The 25,565-nt window shown below is 42.2% G+C and overlaps 1 protein-coding gene and 1 non-coding gene across 2 annotated transcripts in view; one reads left to right on the top strand and one right to left on the bottom strand.

Annotated features, from left to right (window-relative positions):
• The window catches only part of LOC134658351 (lysine-specific demethylase RSBN1L), a 34,436-nt gene extending 9,229 nt beyond the window's left edge, over positions 1–25,207 (top strand). The window contains exons 4-13 of the mRNA XM_063513980.1: positions 884–1,001; positions 2,675–2,863; positions 4,418–4,558; positions 8,747–8,883; positions 10,693–10,832; positions 15,729–15,879; positions 19,580–19,719; positions 20,982–21,059; positions 21,921–22,110; positions 24,876–25,207. Of these exons, the coding sequence (XP_063370050.1) occupies positions 884–1,001; positions 2,675–2,863; positions 4,418–4,558; positions 8,747–8,883; positions 10,693–10,832; positions 15,729–15,879; positions 19,580–19,719; positions 20,982–21,059; positions 21,921–22,110; positions 24,876–25,137 (1,546 nt within the window). The 3' untranslated portion in view covers positions 25,138–25,207. The remainder of the gene's footprint in view (positions 1–883; positions 1,002–2,674; positions 2,864–4,417; positions 4,559–8,746; positions 8,884–10,692; positions 10,833–15,728; positions 15,880–19,579; positions 19,720–20,981; positions 21,060–21,920; positions 22,111–24,875) is intronic.
• Trnad-auc (transfer RNA aspartic acid (anticodon AUC)) lies at positions 21,169–21,241 on the bottom strand. Its single transcript has one exon. It is a non-coding gene; the product is annotated as a tRNA-Asp (tRNA).
• Positions 25,208–25,565: the final 358 nt, after the last annotated feature.

Here is a 25,565-nt window from a genome sequence, read left to right as displayed (position 1 = left end):
TGCAATTAGTTATAGGAAAATAAGTCGTACAATATTCATAAAGATTGTACGCTAACACTACAAATAATTTCTTAAAAGTAATCAAAAGATACTAAAAAAAAAAAATTTCTGATTTCTGATGCCTTGAGAACTGGGAAGAACCGGGAATCCCGGTTCCGGCCATGCCCAGAACCGGGAAATGAAATTCTTGGTACCGGGACCGGTACTGCATGCCCTACGCCTGTAGTAGAAAACACCCGGTGATTCCCTTTGATGTGTGCCCAGAAACTGACAACTCACGGGTCGCAGGCAAATCAGCCCATAAAGGGGCCCACTGGTTACAGTCCGCCGGACAATATCGGCCTGTCAGTTAGAACAAAAAGTTGACAGTTCCGAACAACGGACAGGCCGATATCGTCCGGCGGACTGTTAATAGACGATGACTGGCGGGGACTCTCGAGTATGGCTATAATCGCCGATAGTGTAAAGGAGTCATCACACTGATTAGGGCCACGGGGAAGACTTCCATTACACCAAACCATCACCATTAAAGCATCTAACCTAATTTTAATCTTATGTTAATTGTGTTCATTTAATATGTATAATTTGTATTCTGTGGGCCATTATTGACTGTAGATATATTTATTGTATGGAAGGTTTCATTGATCTCTGCTGCGTGACGTTGATCAGTCTGTTAACCGTGGTTGGTGCAACTGGTCTTAGGTAAATTGTATTAAATCCTTAGCAGTAGACGTGGTAGAACTGATGCGTGCCCGGGCCGAAAGGTTCTTGAATGGCAACAGTGAACCGTAAGATGCAATCAAAAGGTTTTAAACAAAGGAGGGTACAAACAAGTGAACAAAGATAGCGCACGAATTCTAATAATAAAAATGTTTGTTTTCAGACTAATGCGGGTAGACACACATCCAAACGGCGGCGCTAGTGTTGTCTATTTACACCAGAGGGACGTGGACATGTTGTCTGCAAGTCAGCAGGAGTCGCTCGCCAAAGAATTCCTTAAGGTATGTTACTCATGTATAAGGGTGAATCAACTTTTTCTTGTCACTTGTTGCCATGGTTACGTTCTCCTGGGTCACTCTTAAAAACCTGATTTTTAGGCATTTCAACTCACCAAACACGCTTTTTTGTGCTACTTATAAACCCTTTCCATTGAGGTTCATCTACCAAGCGTGTCAGAAGAAGGTGGTGTACAATGTCTTCTAACAAATTAAGCTACTATTGTCTCTTGGCTGACCGGACAGAATAACAACAAGAAAAAGTTGATCCACCCATAAATAAGGGGAAATCTATTGAAACGCTTTCTTAATGTTGCCTGAAAAGAATCATGTAGGGATAATTAATTAATTATCATCGGATTTAAAAGTTCTAAGGGTGCCACTTATCAAATGCCAATGTGATTATATGTCCTATTTTGAATGAAAGAAGTAAATCAAACTATTTTGTGGTCAAAATCTTGTGGTCCTAGTCTAGTGTGTAGACCAGGGATGTTGCGGATGCCGATTTTTTGACATCCGCGGACGCGGATGCGGATTTTTAAAGGCTCATCCGCGGATGCGGATGTCAAGATAGGTACACAAAAAACGTCAAATATAACATTTTAGTATTTAAAAAAACCGGTCAAGTGCGTGTCGGACCCGGGTTCCAAGGTTTCCATACATTAAGTCCCACTCACGCTTGACTGTTCATTTCTAATAGGTTTCTTTGGCTAATGACTAAATTACCTAGCAGTCTAGCACTTACGCCGATGCTAAGACGTTCCTGTACCGATCTGTTTCACATCCGCACTAAACTCCGCATTGATTTTATGCGGATGTTGAAAATAATGCGGAAGTTCCGCGGTTGCGGATGCGGATATTCGCAACATCCCTGGTGTAGACACATCATGTGTCAGACACACTTATTTCCATGTATTTTAAAATTTTGTAACTTTTAAATACACATTATTGAGTACTAAAATGTACAATGGGATATAGTTTTATTAGGATTATATACGTCTAGAAAATTTTGGTCAAGACTGTAAATATTTCAAAAACCGGCCAAGTGCGAGTCGGACTCGCGCACGGAGGGTTCCGCACCATCAACAAAAAATAGAGCAAAACAAGCAAAAAAACGGTCACCCATCCAAGTACTGACCCCGCCCGACGTTGCTTAACTTCGGTCAAAAATCACGTTTGTTGTATGGGAGCCCCACTTAAATCTTTATTTTATTCTGTTTTTAGTATTTGTTGTTATAGCGGCAACAGAAATACGTCATCTGTGAAAATTTCAACTGTCTAGCTATCACGGTTCGTGAGATACAGCCTGGTGACAGACGGACGGACGGACGGACGGACAGCGGAGTCTTAGTAATAGGGTCCCGTTTTTACCCTTTGGGTACGGAACCCTAAAAACTGTTGTATGATTTGACGACCGGTCTGGCCTAGTGGGTAGTGACCCTGCCTGTGAAGCCGCGGTCTTGGGTTCTAATCCCAGTAAGGGCATTTATTTGTGTGATGAGCACAGATATTTGTTCCTGAGTCATGGTTGTTTTCTTTAAGTATTTGTATATTATATCTATCGTTGTCTGAGTACCCACAACACAAGCCTTCTTGAGCTTACTGTGGGGCTTAGTCAATTTGTGTAAAAATGTCCTATAATATTTATTATTTATTATTATTTATGATTTGTCCCACAGCTAGTATTTTCTGAGGACAGCGAAGGCTGGGCGCACCACGTGTGCGGCGTGGTGCGGGGCGCGGCCGGCGCCTTTCCGTGCCTGCTGCGGTACTTGGCCGACACACATCCCAACCTCACCGTCAAGGCTGGCGTCCTAGCCAGAGCCTCCGACATAGAGACCACCACCATCAGCCGGTATTACCAACAGGTGAGACATTTAATTTCATTTCATTTAATAGGGATGATGACCAGTGATCGGAATTGGTAGTGCCATTTCACGGGACTTCGGTGCGTAAGCTTAGTATGGATATACCTTTTCACCCCGGGTTTTCATATTACCTACTTCAATAGGGATGATGACACATGTAGAATTTTATAACAAAAACTAGTAAAATAGATAGCAAACGAGCAATTTATCACAATAATGTGGATATTAAAATAAAATATTGAAAAATTACAAAATTACAGGACCTGAAAGTTTCGAAATTTAAGTTTTTTTTAACTTCCAAAAACGATAAAAGTAAGGGTACCATCCGATTCCTTACATTTCATCCAAAAAAATATTGTATAGCAACTATATAGATAAACGCAATATTTCACCGACAAAAACGCAATTTCCTTGTTTTGTCCATACTACAACGTGGGCGATGACGTCACGGCCTCTGTCCGTTTTGTATAGGGCGTTTCGCGAGTGAAGTGCGACTGTCGGACTTTGACTACAATTTCTGACTTTTGTGTTACTTTAATGCAGTGGGTCCCATATAGACATTTGATCCTAAAAACAAACCCGATCGATTGATACCATAAAAAAAAATTAGTCATGTAGCCTATTGCATTCCATGGTATGTACAGATGGTATTTAAATAAAATTGAACAGCATGGACCCTGAATAGGGTATGGCAAGTTAACCTTAATAGCTAAATACTTCAAATTACCTTACAAAACATGTTATGTAATTGCTTAATATATAGTTAGTTTCATCACAGTAAATACTAATTAGACTGAACGAGTTCATAAATTACGTCTATGCTAAATAGTTCTGATTTGTGGGCGAACTATTAAATATATTAAAAACGCGTCACTTATTTTAAGTCGAAAACGCTCGACATGTTTCACTCCGTATCAGGCCCCTATTTCACCACGGCGACAGGTGCGACAATTCGACAAATGTCACTGTTGCTGACGTCACAGGCATCCATGGGCTACGGTTATTGCTTACCATCGGGCGGGCCGTATTCCTGTTTGCCACCGTCATTGTATTATTAAAAAAAACTTTATTATATCGGCAAAAACAGGTATTTCTCTTTCGAAGTTTATGTTGATGATGACAATTGTCACACGATTTAATAGAACTTTCGGTAATTCTTGATAGGTAATGAGTTCTGTGTCGGAATTTCGTGACAATTGTCGTGCTTCTTGTGACAATTGTCATTAGCTTCGCACAATATGTACTTATTTATTGGCGATATAATGGAGTTTTTTTTTTATTAATATGTTGGTGGCAAACAAGCACACCGCCCGTCCGATGGTAAGCGGCTACCGAAGCCCATGGAGGCCTGTGACGTCAGTAACAGTGACGTCGACAATTGTCGCACCTGTCACCGTGGTGAAATAGGGGCCAGGAGCTTCCGTCGGTGACAGACCCGAATACGTGATGACCCGTTTGTAATGTATTTAATATGTCCGTGTCTCACGGAAATTTTGTTATTAGAACTATAGCTTTGCAATTTAATTTTCCATTAACCCGTATTTTGTATGTCAGGTGCAACAATCGTACTTGGCGGGTACGTTTCGCTGCGGCCCGCTGCACCAGATCTCACTGGTTGGCACGGTGCATGAAGAAGTGGGCGGATACTTTCCGGACATGTTGCGAATGCTGGCCGCCAACCCTTTTCTTCATCTGGTAAGTTTTAACCTCTAACCGCCCAGAGACCTATAAAAAGATCTCCTGTTCCATTCTAATTTGAACTTTGTGTTGACAAAATAAAGTTTCATTTTGCTTGGCAAGGTTTGACGTATGGGCGGCAAGAGGATATACTCCTAATGTCATGTCTCGAACCAATGGTCAGTCAGGAAGAACCAGGAAAACTATACTCATCCTTTTCTTAGTGTAAGATAAGGATAGAACGATTCTCTCTGTTTGAAATAAGACAGTCCTTTGACAAAGTATACCTAGAGATTTGCGGCAGCATGACTGCTCCATATACTTCTGATGTGGTGATCATTTATGTGTTAGCCTCTATGCAAACTAAATTATTTTCGTTACCTTTATATTAAAAGACATGGAACCATTGATATAGTATAAAGAACTGGATACCCAATCAGCCGCCAAAAATGGCCCCACAAAAGTGATGTCAAAACAGATCATGCATTACTTTTTCGTTTAGTCTTGTTTGAAACGCTCAAATGTGAAGTTGTCAACAATTACGAAATGTGCCGTTAAAATATGTAAAAATAACAATGATAAAACAAGGAAAAAGGATGGAATGTATTTCTTTCGGTTAGTTCTTTGGATAGCATTACATAATTTATGTAATCTGGTGGTAATTTTATGGTTTTGAATAAATTAATTTGTTAGTACCAAAGAAGGGATGTCAAGGAACAAAAATCTAATGAGTCGATGTGAGGTAAATTTTTTTTATATTTTTATATGGAATTCATAAGAAATAATATTATGTTTAAATTCAAGATTTCCAAGAAAACCTATGCGACGTGCAAAGTGGACTGCTATTTAATTATAGCAAGAGATAGGGGTGATGCAGTTTTAAACAAGGCAAAACGGCACTTGTGTGTTCGGCCCATTTCCCTGTTTCCGACATATACACTACCAATAAGGGCTTATATCGACTAACTGTAAATGCTAAACCTGTTGGAACACAGTGACAACCACCGGATTTTTTTATAAAGTATAGGTAGACTTCATAAAAAAAAATCCAATCAGTATCTAAATGTCCCCGTGCACCCGTGCTATGAGTAAATGTAGATCTTAAATACACAGTTATTTAATAAGTAGAATTTATTTCAAGGAAATTAGTATTTAAAGACGTATACTTACGAATTAAAAATTTAATTTGTTTGAATTTATTTATTACTTCAATTGGTTTTCCTGTACAGTAATACATATTAAAGTGTACCAAAGTGACTCCATTCGTTCATTATTCTCGTTTGACGTTGTTTGACGTAAATACGTTACGTTTAGTGCCATCGGACTAAATTTTTTAACAGTGTTGGTACTTATGTTTGCAAATTTGACACTTAATGCTTACGACATTAAGCTCTTTTCTGTGCGAAACATTTATCTTGACTCAAAATTTACGTAAGCGTTTTTATCATCAATGCAAATGGTGCGAAACGTCATTGGGATCCACATTTCTTGACGTTTTTGTTCTGCTTTGTGTGTCTATTTCTTTTATATTAAGTCAGTGCATGGAACAAGACAAATTGGTGCGTTACATTTTGGTGCCGTGACCAGGATCATTAAATAATTGAATGAAACATACATTGTACAAAACTCAAAGATAAAGTGACCAAGTGCACCGGTGCCCGAGCCCGGAATCGAACTGGCGTCTTCAGCTTACGCGACTAACGTCCTGACCACTAGACCACCCGGCCCCGGTGAAACCCTCCCCGAATTCTCTGGTGTATGCTATCTTTGAAAGACTAGGCCCCTTGGACGATTTGCTTTGTACCCTAGTTTTAACACTCTTCTTCGCGTTGTTCCGGCATTTTGGCCACGGCTCATGGGAGCCTGGGGTCCGCTTGGCAATTAATCCCAGGAATTGGCGTAGGCACTAGTTTTTACGAAAGCGACCTTCCAACCCAGAGGGTAAACTAGGCCTTGTTGGGATTAGTCCGATTTTCCCACGATGTTTTCCTTCACCGAAAAGCGACTGCTAAATATCAAATTATATTTTGTACATAAGTTCCGAAAAACTCATTGGTACGAGCCGGGGTTTGAACCCGCGACCTCCGGATTGCAAGTCGCACGCTCTTACCGCTAGGCCACCAGCGCTTCTTCCCTAGTTTTAACACTCATTTCTTAGAATTTGAGATAGTCTAGCCAGCTTATGGCAAGCAAGGCCTTAAAATGGTCGTTTAATCACAATGTGGACTTATAAATTGGAGTATTACAATGTGATGAATGTAAATATTTTTTCAAGTTTTGCAAAATTGCATTTGTCTTGTAAGGTTTTTGTTTGTTAATATACTTCCCATTACATGAAAATGTTTTAGTAAGTTTTGACATAATGAAATAATCGTTTTGTTCAGACAATGCCGTGGGGCCCGATGTCGTAACCTTTTTTAGTTTTGCAAAATTGCATTTGTCTGTTGTTGTGTTTGTTAATAGTAATTATCTAATTACATGAAAATGTTTTAGTAAGATTTGACATCCATACTAATATTATAAATGCCTAAATGCGAAAGTGTGTCTGTCTGTCTGTTACCTCTTCACGCTTAAACCGCTGAACCAATTTAGTTGAAATTTGGTATGAAAATAGTTTGAGTCCCGGGGAAGGACATAGGATACTTTTTATCTCAGAACTCCCCCCTTAAGGAGGTGAAAAGGGGGGTGGAAATTTGTATGGGCAATCAATAACCGCTGAACCGATTTAGTTGAAATTTGGTATGGAGATAGTTTGAGTCCCGGGGAAGGACATAGGGTAGTTTTTATCCCAAAAATCTCCCTTAAGGGGGTGAAAAGCGGGGTGGAAGTTTGTATGGGGAATCTTTAAAAAGCAGATTGGTTAAAAATAAGCTACCCAAATTACTAACTCCACGCAGACGAAGTAGTAATGAATACATCTCTAAATAATTTTAGATTACAGTTTTTGTATCTTTGTGTTTTTTTTTTCAATACTATTGTTATTGCGTTTTTTGTAATTCGACATTTAGAGGCTTTATACATCTCTATGTTAGTTTGATTTGATATTTACTTGGAGGATACAACTAAACGGAGTAGCCATTAACAGGCTTTCCCCTCTGTCGAAAATAGGCGGCCAACGGTCATACACAATGTATGGACTGACGTTTATCTGACATGGCTATTTTTACGTTACGCATACATTTGACGTTCCCCTCCCCCGCAAAAATCGGCAGACTGTTTTGTACAGAAAATTACAGACATGGCGTCTCCGTTTGATTATATCCTCCAAGGATATTTACGGCTTAGTTGTATTTTATAATTATTGATGTGTTTTTTTTTGCTGTATGTAATTATTGATGTGTTTTTTTTGCTCTATTTGCTAAATAAATGTTGATATTTGATATTCAGTGATCGGGGATTTCTATGCCACACCGCGGGATATCAAGTCGAAATGGTAATATGGATACGCCACTTGGCCCGCGATAGGAACAAAACTGTTCGAAAAGTAAACGCTATTTCGGTGTTGGTAATTCGTTTATAAAATAAAGGACTGTAAAAAAACATGGGTCTCGACTCGGTCGTTGAAAGGCAATGCAAAACTGATAAGGTAATGCGAGCTTAGTGGTTTTATTGATATATTCAATTGATCTGTAATCAAATTTTCAATTATTAATATTAATAATATATGCAATGCATAATTAATTGATTAACAGTAACATGCCAAAACACTCTCCTATATCGCACACGAATCCCGGAATCCCGCGGCATATCCATACTAGCATAATGATTGAGGTCATTCACCCCAAGTGGCATAGAAATCCCCGATCACTGTTATTTATTTATTTATTTTTTATTTTAGTTATTTATTACACAAAAGTTACAACTTTTTTGTTAAGGACAAAGCTCCACAAAACTACATTTGTTTGACTGTGGAGTCGCATTATTCTATACTTAAATAAATTTATGTTATAAGTAATAGGCTTACATTGGGAGTTATAATACTAGGTAATGTCATGAATCAACACAGGGCAACACATTCCCCTATAGTGTATTCAAGAGATACATTTTAAGACTCTTTTTTAATCAACTTTTTTTGGGTTCTTTTACTATGTCTGCGGGCAAAGTATTCAGTAAATAGGGTAACCGTTTCTTAAGTGTCCTATCGCCATAATAATTATACACCCTAGGTACTTCATATTTGATATTTGAAATAATCGTTTTGTTTAGACAATGCCGTGGGGTCCGATGTCTGCAATAGAAATGGAGCCCCAGGAATCTAACGACGGCCCCATACTGTGGATCCGGCCCGGCGAGCAACTCGTGCCCACGGCCGAGCTCGGCAAGAGCCCTATCAAGAAACGACGGTAACTACAGTTTATGATTACTTTGGTCCCATCGCCCACACTGTTAAGAGCCAACAGGAGTGGTCATTTCTCCATACAAACGTACTCGACTGTTTCCTCCGTGGTTTTGAAGCTAGAGCAATGTTTTTTTTAACACAGATTAATATTGTCAATATCTGTGTCGGACCGTTTTGTTTTTTTTGATATTTTTGTTTTTTAAGGCGCTAGAGCCCTTCAAAAATGGCCAAAATGGCCTAATTGACTATGCCGCAATGAGAGGCGTGGTATTCAAAACTGATATTAATTAGCCAAAAAATCAAAACGGTCCGACACAGATAATTTCATAATCATTTAGATTTCCAAATTTGGTTACGATTGGTTAAGTTTTGGAGGAGGAAACAGTCGAGTACGAAACCTCGATATTTGAGATTTTTACGCAGGATTTTTCGCCTTGTCCTTATCGCAGTAGTTTTAGGAGCTGCTTCCGTTAGCGAGACGGGTATATTTACCTAAAATATTTGAATCTCAGCTCCTGTTGGCTCTTAACGTTAACATTCGTAAACTTTATTAGGGACTGTTCATAAATTACGTCATCTATTTTAGACGATTTTTGCTTGTTTTTCCAACAATCGGCTCGACGAAAGGACGTTATGCACGAAGTATTTCGATTTCGATTCCATTTCCTATCTCTATCGCACGCGCACAATTATATTCCTGTCCCGCTCTGTAAAGTGTTTAAAAATAGTTATTTGTACAACAAGAGATCAAAGTTTGATATTTCTTCGAGTGCTTATTTTGAGTCCCTTACTACGCTCATGATTCTATACTACTATAATTTAGAATCTTGAGCGTAGTAAGGGACTCAAAAGCGCACGAGATGTAAATAACTTTTCTCAAAAATGGACGGCAAAGTCGACGTTGCCGGTTAAAAAATAGGTCCCGAAGTGCGTAGTTTATGGTCATTCAAAAAATTAAAAAGTTAAAAACATTGCAGTCTCGATTTCGGGACTGCAATGTTGCATACAAATTCCATTATTTAACGAGTTCCAAACTTTTTAAAACTTTGCAGGCATAGGCCCATTAGGTAAACAGCCAAACAGATGATCAGCACTTATTATTATAATGTTGGTACCGCGACTATTTAGGTGTCTCAAATAGGTTGGCGTATTTTCAGCAGAAAAATACACTTCTTTTTTTTTTTTAAAGGCGGCAAAGCAAATATTTTCAATGGTTTTACTTTATTCTGTGATAATTAGAACGTTGCTTTTGTAAAATATTTTTATTTCTTGCACCATTTTTGAGAAAAGCCCTATATATGACTCGGCTGGAAGGTTACTTGCTGGCTTCGGATTCAATTAAACGGACTCCCAAGGTGGTCAGTTTAAAACGAATTCTTAGCCAGCAAGTAGCTACTTCCGAACCTCGACAATAACACAGTACAAGAACAGTAGTGAATCTTCATAGAAATGTGCTGCTGCCGGCTTGAATGTGTGCGTGCGCGCCGGGCGCCGTGTACGCACGCGCTGCCACGCACACATTCGCATAATATACGGGGGAATACGGTGGCGGCAGTGTGGGCCGTACCGCGACTGCATTTGCCTGCTTTTACCGGCCTTAATTTATACCTGATTTATGAATTGAGAAAACATTTCATTATATTATATAAATAGAAACCTAGTGCTATTCATAATACGCAAATAATATTTAACTAAAAATAAAAGTGACAACCCTAAGCGCCAACGCAAGAGTAGGTAAATAACTTGCCGAGCGGCCTTAGATTCACTACTGTTCTTAGTGTACTGTGACAATAATGTACTATTGTGCAAGTAGGGCGGGCATCAACGAGCTGCGCAACCTGCAGTACCTGCCGCGCTACAGCGAGGCGCGCGAGTTCCTGTTCGAGGACCGCACGCGCGCGCACGCCGACCACGTGGGCCACGGCCTCGACCGCATCACCACCGCCGCCGTCGGTCAGTTCAGTGCCTATTGTTATACAGTACCTGCCGCGCTACAGCGAGGCGCGCGAGTTCCTGTTCGAGGACCGCACGCGCGCGCACGCCGACCACGTGGGCCACGGCCTCGACCGCATCACCACCGCCGCCGTCGGTCAGTTCAGTGCCTATTGTTATACAGTACCTGCCGCGCTACAGCGAGGCGCGCGAGTTCCTGTTCGAGGACCGCACGCGCGCGCACGCCGACCACGTGGGCCACGGCCTCGACCGCATCACCACCGCCGCCGTCGGTCAGTTCAGTGCCTATTGTTATACAGTACCTGCCGCGCTACAGCGAGGCGCGCGAGTTCCTGTTCGAGGACCGCACGCGCGCGCACGCCGACCACGTGGGCCACGGCCTCGACCGCATCACCACCGCCGCCGTCGGTCAGTTCAGTGCCTATTGTTATACAGTACCTGCCGCGCTACAGCGAGGCGCGCGAGTTCCTGTTCGAGGACCGCACGCGCGCGCACGCCGACCACGTGGGCCACGGCCTCGACCGCATCACCACCGCCGCCGTCGGTCAGTTCAGTGCCTATTGTTATACAGTACCTGCCGCGCTACAGCGAGGCGCGCGAGTTCCTGTTCGAGGACCGCACGCGCGCGCACGCCGACCACGTGGGCCACGGCCTCGACCGCATCACCACCGCCGCCGTCGGTCAGTTCAGTGCCTATTGTTATACAGTACCTGCCGCGCTACAGCGAGGCGCGCGAGTTCCTGTTCGAGGACCGCACGCGCGCGCACGCCGACCACGTGGGCCACGGCCTCGACCGCATCACCACCGCCGCCGTCGGTCAGTTCAGTGCCTATTGTTATACAGTACCTGCCGCGCTACAGCGAGGCGCGCGAGTTCCTGTTCGAGGACCGCACGCGCGCGCACGCCGACCACGTGGGCCACGGCCTCGACCGCATCACCACCGCCGCCGTCGGTCAGTTCAGTGCCTATTGTTATACAGTACCTGCCGCGCTACAGCGAGGCGCGCGAGTTCCTGTTCGAGGACCGCACGCGCGCGCACGCCGACCACGTGGGCCACGGCCTCGACCGCATCACCACCGCCGCCGTCGGTCAGTTCAGTGCCTATTGTTATACAGTACCTGCCGCGCTACAGCGAGGCGCGCGAGTTCCTGTTCGAGGACCGCACGCGCGCGCACGCCGACCACGTGGGCCACGGCCTCGACCGCATCACCACCGCCGCCGTCGGTCAGTTCAGTGCCTATTGTTATACAGTACCTGCCGCGCTACAGCGAGGCGCGCGAGTTCCTGTTCGAGGACCGCACGCGCGCGCACGCCGACCACGTGGGCCACGGCCTCGACCGCATCACCACCGCCGCCGTCGGTCAGTTCAGTGCCTATTGTTATACAGTACCTGCCGCGCTACAGCGAGGCGCGCGAGTTCCTGTTCGAGGACCGCACGCGCGCGCACGCCGACCACGTGGGCCACGGCCTCGACCGCATCACCACCGCCGCCGTCGGTCAGTTCAGTGCCTATTGTTATACAGTACCTGCCGCGCTACAGCGAGGCGCGCGAGTTCCTGTTCGAGGACCGCACGCGCGCGCACGCCGACCACGTGGGCCACGGCCTCGACCGCATCACCACCGCCGCCGTCGGTCAGTTCAGTGCCTATTGTTATACAGTACCTGCCGCGCTACAGCGAGGCGCGCGAGTTCCTGTTCGAGGACCGCACGCGCGCGCACGCCGACCACGTGGGCCACGGCCTCGACCGCATCACCACCGCCGCCGTCGGTCAGTTCAGTGCCTATTGTTATACAGTACCTGCCGCGCTACAGCGAGGCGCGCGAGTTCCTGTTCGAGGACCGCACGCGCGCGCACGCCGACCACGTGGGCCACGGCCTCGACCGCATCACCACCGCCGCCGTCGGTCAGTTCAGTGCCTATTGTTATACAGTACCTGCCGCGCTACAGCGAGGCGCGCGAGTTCCTGTTCGAGGACCGCACGCGCGCGCACGCCGACCACGTGGGCCACGGCCTCGACCGCATCACCACCGCCGCCGTCGGTCAGTTCAGTGCCTATTGTTATACAGTACCTGCCGCGCTACAGCGAGGCGCGCGAGTTCCTGTTCGAGGACCGCACGCGCGCGCACGCCGACCACGTGGGCCACGGCCTCGACCGCATCACCACCGCCGCCGTCGGTCAGTTCAGTGCCTATTGTTATACAGTACCTGCCGCGCTACAGCGAGGCGCGCGAGTTCCTGTTCGAGGACCGCACGCGCGCGCACGCCGACCACGTGGGCCACGGCCTCGACCGCATCACCACCGCCGCCGTCGGTCAGTACAGTACCTATTGTTATACCTTAGGGCTCTTAACCCTTAAATACATGATTTTTTCGTTTTGCCCGAAATTAATATATATATCACATAATTGTTTGCCGTTTCTAGGAAAAATAGTAAAAAAAATTATATCATCGATTTTCACTGGGAAATCAGTGTTAAAAGTTGCATAGTCTAAATCATATTTTTGGAAATATATAGCTATTGGTAAGGGGTATAGGAAAAATCTTAACTGCCAACAGAAAGGTACACTATTTGTGATGTTCCTATGATAAAATTTGTAAATATAAAATAATTACAAACCCCGAAAAATCTGCCCAAAATCACATACTAAAAATCATCAACTTCCAGGTTTTTCCAAGTTTTCCGACATTTCGTCTATAAACAAATGTAACTTTTATAAATTAAAATACTGCGTAAATTTTTGTAATAATTCGGAAAATTTATTAGTTTTACTATTGAAATAATATACAAGAACAAATAAAATTTGTTTAATAATGCATAACATTTGATGTTTATGTTGTGTGTATAAATGCATCACTATGCATTTAAGGGTTAAACTCGCCGTCATTAGAACTTGCGAACTATGTAAACAAACCGCCATATTGAAATTGTCTCTGAATTATGAATTTGCTAGTGATGGGCAAGACTCTTACTTACTACTTTACTAATGTCAAACCATATCGAGTAATAAAATACCAAAATTAAAAAACAAGTAGTTACTTATTTTTAATTTGTTTAATCACGATCAGAAGACAAATTGGTACTTAAGAATGATGTATTGATGTATTTTACAACCGCGGCGGTAGGTACAGAGCGTGAGTTGAGTAGTGTGTAACGGCCGTAACGGGTTTATATAACAAACTTTAGTCACAATACTATCCATCATAGACAATTGTAGAATTTAAAAGAAACAAAAACGTCATTCCATCAGGTCCTAATAACCTAACTTATGAAACCATTTTAAACTTTTAATTAAATATCCAAGATACAGTTATATATTTATGTATTTTACGTAACGGACCGTTTCAATAGTGTATATGTGTATAGTTTGAATTGTGTTTGATGGGATAGTGTGAAAATTCAAGGAGAAACAGTCACAAAACAAAGTTACATTGTTTGTTTACATAGTTCGCAAGTTCTAATGACGGCAACTTTACGGACGCCGCCATGTTTGCAACCGCAAATGCGTATGATTCCTAACGCCTCAGCACCAAGGCCACCAAGCGTGCACGCGAGTGTGCTACGTGGCCCTCGAGTAGTTAAGTGGTAGCAAACTTAAGTGGATTTTCTTGCGGGGCGTGCGTCTCGGACCAAACTTCTGCGAGCGGCCTCAGTGCACGCTTTTCAAATCCCTTGGACGCTTGACGCACCGTTGAACCTACAGGTGGATGCGAATCTTTTTTTATGCGAATATAAATAAAATAAATAAAGATGCGAACGCGTTGCCTTTAGCGTGGTTGAGCAATAATTAATTAATTCGCAGTTCTTCACCGAAAATCTTTAATAGGTTATAACGAATTTGGATTTTATATCGCTGAATAATAATACAAACGAGAAGTTGGTTTTCGAGTTTTCTTATTTAAAACCATCTAATTTGTTTTTCCTAATTATTTATACAAAGAACATGTTACAATTTGGTGCCGTGACCAGGATATTGTTCCCTACATACCTCTTGGCTCGACGGTTTAAATAGCATAGCTTTGTAAGCTTTGTTTATGCGTGTCATCTTAACACCTAACACCTTGATGTATTTCATGGCTCCTTGGGTTTCAAATTTCACAATAATGAAGAATTAAAAGATGTATTTTTCATTGCAATGATTATTTTCCATCCGTTCAGCAGTGACAACTTTAACCCGTCGTATGCGGCCTGTCAGATTTGATAATTGAAAAAAGTGACCATGACATTTACAACAATAGATTTAAATTCCCACGCACGGCACGCACGGATCCGTGTCTAAACCATACGAGGGGTTAATAGCAAATTCCATTTTCGGCATATCTATTGACATACTTATTGCTAAATTAATTAATTGCTTATTTTATTTTATAATAATATTTATGTATTTTATTTACTTTTGGACATTTAGGTTAGTTTACTTTTAAAGTGTTACTGTACATTCCGTAAGTTTGTCTATCTAATTTGAATTCTCCCCTCATCTACTCGAAGGTTAGCTGGAAGAGATCCCTTACAGGGATAAGTTCGCCTTTGTACCTTTATTTCTGTAAACATTATGTAAACCTGTGTTGTGTACAATAAAGTGATTACTACTACTACCAGGGATCGGATACCGGTATTTTTTGTATGGGAACGGAAACGGTATTTTTTCGTTCTTTGCTAATTACTTCATTTCTAATTGGGCAATCGAATAATACGAAGTCGGAACCTAAAAACACAACTGAGTCCTACATTTCGAGTATAAAATAATTCGAAAAATATGGTTATTTCTAAGTTTTTGCAAAAAACCGGTTCCGATCCCTGACTACTACTACTTCTAAGATGTATAGATGCATAGATTGCTTCCAAACCTAACTTCATTTTAAATCCAAAATGATAATTTTACGTGTTTATTTGACAGGGGTGTTGAAAGCCATCAGCTGCGGGGGGGACGCGGGCCGCGGCCGCATCACAAAAGACGTGGTCGCCTTTCACGCGGCCGACTTCAACAAGCTCGTGCAACTGCTCCAACTGGACCTGTACGAGCCGCCTATCTCGCAGTGCGTCACGTGGTGAGTACTGTACTATCTCGCAGTGCGTCACGTGGTGAGTACTGTACTATCTCGCAGTGCGTCACGTGGTGAGTACTGTACTATCTCGCAGTGCGTCACGTGGTGAGTACTGTACTATCTCGCAGTGCGTCACGTGGTGAGTACTGTACTATCTCGCAGTGCGTCACGTGGTGAGTACTGTACTATCTAAAGCCCCGTCTCCATATTGCGCGGCAAGCTATCGAATATCGAACACTCAATGACTGAATTCTTTAATAGGTATTAAGCAATGACTGTATAAAAAAAGGAAAAATATTTGACACATTCAACATTTATTTTTGACATTTTATTTTATTTTTATTTATTGTTAACAATTTCATTCCTCTTTAAATAAATTATTTCTTAACAATTGATATTCCGTTAACGTTATACTTGCTAGTTTTTAAATTGACCACAAATAACTCAACCATGCATGATCATAGACATAGCCATATTTTTGTTTTAGTTTTAGTTTGACATGTATTAATTTTAATTTCAATTTTAAGTAATTTTTATATAACTGTAAATATGTCTTGTAAATATGATTGTGTAAATATGATTATGTAAATATGTCTTATACTTAATATAATTATTGGCTTTGCATGCCTTCGGGCTAAATGCGCTGATACCTGCACCCTGTGTAACATCCATTATGTACGTGCATTTTAGCAAATAAGATTTTGAACTTTTGAACTTTTTGGCTCGCGCGGCAGCCGCGCGCAATCGATACCGAGCTGGCTCGCGAGCCAACTCGATCATTCGCTCGCTCGAACGCGGCTCGATACGAACCATTCATTGTCGCTGTTTCTGCGCGCGGCAAAGGAATATTCGCGCGCAGTTGGGACGGATGTGTACATATTTCAGTTGGCTCGCGCGGCAGCAGACAAGGATAATGAAAAGTGTCGTACAATAATTAAATTATACGGAACTAAACAGTTTCTACGGAATAGTATATGTAGTGATTATCGCAACAGATTAAGAAGTGATGCATGGAATTAATGCTTTTAAAAGTTCGTAATTTTCCGATGTCATTCTTGGGAAATTTTGTAATGTAACATCAACTTCATATCTCATGTCTTCCATAAGTCTCACACCACCATGTAGTATTCTATTCATAAACATCTTTTTCATCCACCATTGAAATTTCCGTTTAGGTTTCTTGTGAATAATATGATAAATAATTATAAAAGCGGCAGCTGCACGACGACGTACGTCCATGGTTCCCGAGTACCACTGACAATCCAACCTCTAGACTGAGCTTAGGCCAATTCTTTCATGAAACCGATGCTGCCAAAAATACGGGGGTGCGGGGGGGACGAGGTGAGCGAATCCCGTGCCGTGATTGGTCCGTTCAAAGACACGGACCAATCACGGCACGGGATTGACTCGAAGATGGAGTAACGCTACCGTATGTATGGCAGAGGGGGTAGCGCGACTATGCTATGTCTAGCTAGAGGTTGGATTGTCTGTGCCGCCGCGCTATAGTTCAAGATGGCGCCGAACTTGGCTCGCGAGCCAAAATACAGGTTTGCCGCGGTCGAACATTGCTCGCGCGGCCGCCGCGCGTAATGGAGACGCGGCTTAATAACAATATAAACTTATATGTTCTTACAGAAAAGCATGTTAGGACGTTCAAAATTATGGAGCAATCCACTTGAGGAAGTATAGTTTGTAGCTTTCTAATAGACCCCGAAGGCTAATCCTATTGTCTATTGTTAAGAAAAACCGCTCGTGCCACGTGCCACAACCACCTGCATAAAAAATCGGTACTTCGGTTACTGAGTGCCGGCGAGTCGAACGCTACAGAACCAGTCTAAAATGTGTCATCGAGATGCGTAACAAAGGCGCGTTATCGGAGAGCGCACCTACACTGGTTTTTTGAGCGTTGGACTAGCCCGCGCTCAGGTGCCAAATAGAATAATTAGGACCCTTTTTTGCAGGTAAGTAGCACGTGCGGTTTTACTGAACAATAGACAATAGGATAAGCCTTCGGGGTCTACTAGAAAGCTACAAACTATACCAATTGCAGAAAGATGATATATAGCCCCGGATCGCGGAGCAATGCCCGCTTGACGGGGTTCTTATTTTCCAGGTTCATATCGTCTATTGTATCTATAGTATAGAGTATAGATAGGGATTGTTGAATGTAACCATTTTGCGGAACTACCCACATGTGGTTCATCAAATTGTGGTCAACACCTGGTCCCTAAGAGCAAGTATTTTTAATGCACACACATCTGCAAAAGTCCATGCCATTATACACGTTTGCAGCTGTGTGTACATTGGGGTATTTGATTATATTTAATAGTTATTTGTTTTACACGGGGGCAAAGTGGTTGTTTAACCGCTCGTGCTAATATTGATACCCGAGCAAGCGAAAGATTCCAAAATTGAACCACGTGCGTAGCGAGTGGTTCTAAAAATGGAATCTTGAGCGTTGCGAGGGTTTCAAAGCACGAGGGATAAACAAAATTTGCCCCCGAGCCCGAGTGAATCACAAAATTTTTCACCACACAAACCCGAAGCAAATATTAAATGTAAAATATCAAACCATCAATCAAATATCAAACTTTCCTACTGAAAGAAGTAGGAGTAGCAGCGAAAGCGCTATTATTGTTTGTCCTTGTCACAGTCTCACATTTTTCTTATTCCTCATCGTAAATTAGTATGGATTGTGGTGGGCAACAAAAAAATTCGACCAATCATAGTGTCGCATTGCGTATGTTTTGTCCCTCACGGAGGCACGCGTAGACCACTTCTATAGGATCCTACGTTCTATGATTAAGAGGCAACAGGAGTGGTCATTTCTCCATACAAACGTACTCGACTGTTTCCTCTGTGGGTTTTGAAGCTAGAGCAATGATTTTTTCAACACAGATTAATATTGTCAATATCTGTGTCGGACCGTTTTGCTTTTTTTGATATTTTTGTTTTTTTTTAAGGCGCTAGAGCCTTTCAAAAATGGCCAAAATGGCCTAATTGACTATGCCGCAATGAGAGGCGTGTTATTAAAAACTGATATCAACTAGCCAAAAAAGCAAAACGGTCCGACACAGATAATTTCATAATCATTTAGATTTCCAAATTTGGCTACGATTGGTTAAGTTTTGAAGGCGGAAACAGTCGAGTACGAAACCTCGATTTTTGAGATTTTTACGCAGGATTTTTCGCCTTGTCCTTATCGCACTAGTTTTAGGAGCCGCTTCCATTAGCGAGACGGGTATGTTTACCTAAAATATTTCAATCTCAGCTCCTGTTTCGTCTTAAGGGGGTTATTGTTTATTTTACATTGTACAAAAAAAAATTGTTAAGTACCTATGCCACCACTTAGTGTTCTAAAGAGTAGAAGATAGTCATAGTATATTAGTTATTGTTATTATTATGTAAATAATCTTTTTGTTGGTAAGCACTTCCCCACTTACACATTGACCTACAAAAAGTGCATACCTAAGACACAAGTAAATGTTTACTTAGTTTAGGTATTGTTATCAAATTTCCATTAGCGACAGTTAATACACATTTGTCCGGTATTTATAGTTCTTAACATGACCTTTACTTATTTTAAGTTGAATCTATGAATGTACTAGTATTTAAGCATAAATTGGATAATTACCATTGTATCAATCAAATTAGGATAAGTTTTAAATGAATAAATATTATCTTATCTTATCTTATTTGACAGGCTAGAGGAAGCGAAGCTGAACCAACTACGGCGAGAGGGTGTCCGCTACTCTCGCCTGCCGCTCTGTGACGATGACATTTACTTTCTGCCGCGTAACATCATCCATCAGTTCCGGACCGTCTCAGCCGTAACCTCTGTTGGTGAGTGTAAATACTCTTTACAGTACATATGGGGCTACTTTTCCGCACTAGTGCGTAAAATAGCACTTTTCGTGCGTATGTCGAAACTTTAAAGTGCCATATGTACTGTAAAACGTTGTTCGATACACGTGCGAATAAGTAATTCGCAACTCGTGTCGATTTAAAACACTCCCTTCGGTCGTGTTTTAATTTATCGCCACTCGTTTCGAATTTCCTCTTTTTCGCACTTGTATCGAAAATAACTATTTCACACCACCTATTCGGAAAAGAGCTTTTTCTTCCCTGCTAGGAGGGATCAAAGTGGCACTTTTCCTCCCTGCTAGGAGGGATCAAAGTAACACTTTTCTGTTCAAGCACACTATTTTTAAATTTTATTGCACTTTATTTTTTTCGCTTAAATAATCTGTGTAAGCATCAGATTGTGTCAACACTAAGATTTTTTTATTTTCCTCATAGTTGATGTGAAAAGCAGTATGTGTCAGACGGTATCAAAATTATTTCGTCTCGGGCGTTAACACTTGAATCCCTCATTACGCTCAGGATTCTATTTTAGAATCCATCGCTTCATTCAGGATTCAATGTACGTCCTTGACGGAAATATATCATTTTGATCCCTTGTAACACAAACTACTATTAAAATCAGTGTGCAAAGGTGCATTTTATCCTCTAGGGTACTTTGTGTATTTGATACACATTTTTTCATGTTAGCATGTAGGATGGTCTTTAAAGCGGCGATATTGAATGATAAATATTTATTTATTTGTATTTTAGAGTCTGTGCGGAAAGGGAAGAGTCGTGGAATGTATGGGGCCCATAGACTAGGAATCCTCTAGACTGAGTTTAGAGCAATTATTTCATTAAACCGATGTTGCCAAAAATACGGGGGTGCGGGGGGACGAGGTGAGCGAATCCCGTGCCGTGATTGGTCCGTTCCAAGACACGGACCAATCACGGCACGGGATTGACTCGAAGATGGAGTAAAACTACCGTATAAGTGGCAGAGGGGGTAGCGTTACTATGCTCAATCTAGAGGATGTCTTGTCTGTGATGGGGCTAGGGAATGCAAATCGGTTATTTTCGGTTATTTTTTGTATGGAAACAATCGGTTATTAACCGAAACCGCGGTTATTTCCATACAAAAAATAACCGATTTGCATTCCCTAGATGGGGCCCGATACATTTCACGACTCTTCACTTTCCGAACAGACTCTATCTCGAAAAAGTCTCGAAAAACTTGAATGTAATAATGTGGTGTGTTGCAGCGTGGCACCTGCGGCTGAAGCAGTACTACCCGGCCTCCGAGGCTTCCTCCCCGGCCGAGGCGCCGCCCATACAGACTGGTAACACAACACCTTTATCAATTCAATTCAAATTTTAATTTTAAACAAGCAGAAACGTCTGCGAACGATGCTATTAAGCTTAGAATAAATTTAAAAGTGGAAAAATTACTGTCTTGGGTGAGACTTGAACTCACGGCCTCTGGATCGATACTCCAGCGCTCTGCCATCTGAGCCACCAAGACCTCATCCATAGCCAGCAAATCTTTCCACCATATTATGGGTCAAGGGGACCGTCTCACCCAAGACAGTAATTTTTCCACTTTTAAATTTATTCTAAGCTTAATTCAATCCAATATCTTTAATGTTTTATCTTTTTAGGGTTCCGTACCCGAAGGGTAAAAACGGGACCCTATTACTAAAACTCCGCTGTCCGTCCGTCCGTCTGTCACCAGGCTGTATCTCACGAACCGTGATAGCTAGACAGTTGAAATTTTCACAGATGATGTATCTCTGTTGCCGCTATAACAACAAATACTAAAAACAGAATAAAATAAAGATTTAAGTGGGGCTCCCATACAACAAACGTGATTTTTGACCGAAGTTAAGCAACGTCGGGCGGGGTCAGTACTTGGATGGGTGACGGTTTTTTTGCTTGTTTTGCTCTATTTTTTGTTGATGGTGCGGAACCCTCCGTGCGCGAGTCCGACTCGCACTTGGCCGGTTTTTTTTTGATGTATGGCGTGTCCGCCCTGTGCCTATGGCTAGCCACCAAAATTGGTGTGGGACGAATGTACTTGTAAGTACGTTTTGCGACGCGACGAAATCGTGGAGTGAGCCACGCCTGCCAAAACCTGCCAAAAGTAATACAATATTACTAGTAGTATTATTATTAGTAGTGCTAATTTACATTTTTCCTTTCAGAACCCAAGCAATCGTCAACAACCAAGCACAAAGCGGGCGTCATCGAGATGCGAGCGCTCAGCGCCAAGTTTCAGGAGCAACCAGCCTTGAAGATAGCGGAGAACAGAAAAAGCACAGAAACTCAAACCAAGACCGAAAAAACAGAAGAGAAGAAGGAGAAAAAAGAATCTAGAGAGAAGGAGAGAGACAGGTAAATAGGCTACATGACTATTTTTTTTTATGGTATCAATCGATCGGGTTTGTTTTTAGGATCAAATGTCTATATGGGACCCACTGCATTAAAGTAACACAAAAGTCAGAAATTGTAGTCAAAGTCCGACAGTCGCACTTCACTCGCGAAACGCCCTATACAAAACGGACAGAGGCCGTGACGTCATCGCCCATCTTGTAGTATGGACAAAACAAGAAAATTGCGTTTTTGTCGGTGAAATATTGCGTTTATGTATATAGTTGCTATACCATATTTTTTTGTATGAAATGTAAGGAATCGAATGGTACCCTTACTTTTATCGTTTTTGGAAGTTAAAAAAAACTTAAATTTTGAAACTCCTCCTGTAATTTTGTAATTTTTCAATATTTTATTTTAATATCCACATTATGGTGATAAATTGCTCGTTTGCTATCTATTTTACTAGATTTTGTTATGAAATTCAACATGTGTCATCATCCCTTTTATGTTTTTTTTTTAACTAATGCGCCTACCACAATCCATCACAATCTGAGGGTTTACCTTTATCACTCTTGGCACTCTTGCATATTCAAGCGATAAAGAGGCAGATGGGTGAATTAACTTTTTCTTGTCACTCGTTGCCATGGTTACGTTCCCCTGGGTCACTCTTTAAAACCTGATTTTTAGGGTTCCGTACCCAAAGGGTAAAAACGGGACCCTATTACTAAGACTCCGCTGTCCGTCCGTCCGTCCGTCTGTCACCAGGCTGTATCTCACGAACCGTGATAGCTAGACAGTTGAAATTTTCACAGATGATGTATTTCTGTTGTCGCTATAACAACAAATACTAAAAACAGAATAAAATAAAGATTTATGTGGGGCTCCCATACAACAAACGTGAATTTTGACCGAAGTTAAGCAACGTCGGGCGGGGTCAGTACTTGGATGGGTGACCGTTTTTTTGCTTGTTTTGCTCTATTTTTTGTTGATGGTGCGGAACCCTCCGTGCGCGAGTCCGACTCGCACTTGGCCGGTTTTTTTAACTAATCCATCACAATCTGAGGGTTTACCTCTATCACTCTTGCATATTCAAGCGATAAAGAGGCAGATGGGTGTATTAACTTTTTCTTGTCACTCGTTGCCATGGTTACGTTCTCCTGGGTCACTCTTTAAAACCTGATTTTTAGACATTTAAATTCACCAAACACGCTTTTTTGTGATACTTATAAACCCTTTCCATTGAGGTCGACCAAGCGTGTCAGAAGAAGGTGCTGTACAATGTCTTCTAACAAACTGTTACTATTGTCTCTTGGCTGACCGGACAGAAGCGCTGGTGGCCTAGCGGTAAGAGCGTGCGACTTGCAATCCGGAGGTCGCGGGTTCAAACCCCGGCTCGTACCAATGAGTTTTTCGGAACCCGTGTACGAAATATCATTTGATATTTACTAGTTACTTTGCGGTGAAGGAAAACATCGTGAGGAAACCGGACTAATCCCAATAAGGCCTAGTTTCCCCTCTGGGTTGGAAGGTCAGATGGCAGTCGCTTTCGTAAAAACTAGAGCCTACGTCAATTCTTGGGATTAGTTGTCAAGCGGACCTCAGGCTCCCATGAGCCGTGGCAGGATAACGCGAGGAAGAAGAAATAAGAGGCAGATAACTAAATTTAGATTTTCGCGTTTCCCGGTAGGCCCTTTGTAAACAAACCGCCTTGATGCATCAATGCCATATATTATTGTCTGTGAAAACTTACCAAAAAACAGGTTAAGGCACAGTATGTATATTACTCTATGGTTTACGATAGGCGCTAGTGCTGCTAGGGCATGCAGTACCGGTCCCGGTACCAAGAATTTTATTTCCTGGTTCTGAACATGGCCGGAACCGGGATTCCCGGTTCTTCCCGGTTCTCAAGGCATCTTATGATTCTTTTTAAGAAATTGTTTGTGTTGGCGTACAATCTTTATGAATTACTTATTTTCATATCAACAATTTCATAACTATTAATAAACGACTTATTTTATATAAAAAAGCACTTTTAGCGTTCCCACATATTTTACAAAATTAACCGGCACACTTTGCCTGCGCCTATGCTTAAAGGTGTACGAGCAACACTGCCGTAGTCAATGCACTCAGCACTATGACGGCACGGGATTGACGGGATACAGGAGTTAAAAATTCAACCCGAGAACGGAATATTTTCATATAAAACCAAACCTAGAAGAAGAATATACGAATATAATAGATAAATTTTAGTAGCGTTAAGGCTCCATTGGGACATATGACACAAACATACATAGCTAATATCATTAGTCCTTTATGTAACCGGCATAAGAGTACTGAACGATGTTTCTGATAAAAACAAAGTTGAAATAGAAAACTTGGTGAATTTTTACAAATTACCACTTTACTAGGTTAGTTTGTCGGGTTATTTTTGGGTCCCCCGTTTCATAGCACCATTATTAAGATGTTATTTAATGTCCGGGGCTAAAGTACTAAGACAACTACTATTGAAATGGGAATAAATACGCATACTGATGAGAACCGGGAAGTACCGGTACCGGGTCTTCAGTACCGGTTCTTTCGACACTATAAAATTCCCGGGAATTTGAGAACCGGGAATTCCCGGGAGCATGCCCTAAGTGCTGCACTCTGGCGGCAGAACATTGCAGTAACACCCCCTATTATAAGATGTGTCTCGCCGAGTTTCTTGCCGGCCCCATATTGGGATACCCTCGGAAATCAGAATCATAATATGCCTACTTGAAAAAAAAACTATCTTTACCTTACAGAATGGAACGGACCGATGGAACCGCTAAAGTAGAGCGGTCAGATGACAAACACAGAAAAGACGACAAGCATAAAGAACACAAACACGACCATCATAGGAGACACTCCTCATCAAGTCGACACAAGTCGAGCCATCATAAGTCCGAGCGTCGGGACAAGTCTAAAGAGCGCAGGAAAGAGAAGGAGCATAGGAGAGATGAGAAGAAAGATAAACATAAGGAAAAGGAGGTTAAAGGGGAGATAGTGAATCGTGCGCCGGACTAGTAGTGTAAGTGCTGAGTTACAAGCCCTTCGTACAAAGGTATGTACATGTAAAGTACGGCCACCGGTCGTGAAGAATTCAGTACGTTGACCTTTTGTTACACAGACAAGACATCCTCTAGACTGAGCATAGTAACGCTACCCCCTCTGCCACTGAAGCTTTGGATTCCTCCGAAAACGGTGCCGTCATATTACGGCCGCCATATAGCGTTGACTGACGTCACTAGAACGTTGTCTATGTAAACAAGATGGCGCGGTTTCCTAGACGGCGTTACGTTACGTTGATTGTCAACGTAGCGTAAGATGACGGCCGTCATGACGGTGTCGATAGTTTCGTGAACGTTTCATTAGATAACGGTGACGCCATTTTGAATAAATGACACGAGATTTGAATAAATGATTCCGTACTACGATTATTTTCCTCTTCTGAT

The sequence above is a fragment of the Cydia amplana genome, chromosome 22 (assembly GCF_948474715.1).
Source record: "Cydia amplana chromosome 22, ilCydAmpl1.1, whole genome shotgun sequence".
Taxonomy (NCBI): domain Eukaryota; kingdom Metazoa; phylum Arthropoda; class Insecta; order Lepidoptera; family Tortricidae; genus Cydia; species Cydia amplana.
The sequence above is the reverse complement of the archived record's forward strand: the minus strand, read 5'-3'. Positions and strand labels throughout refer to the sequence as shown.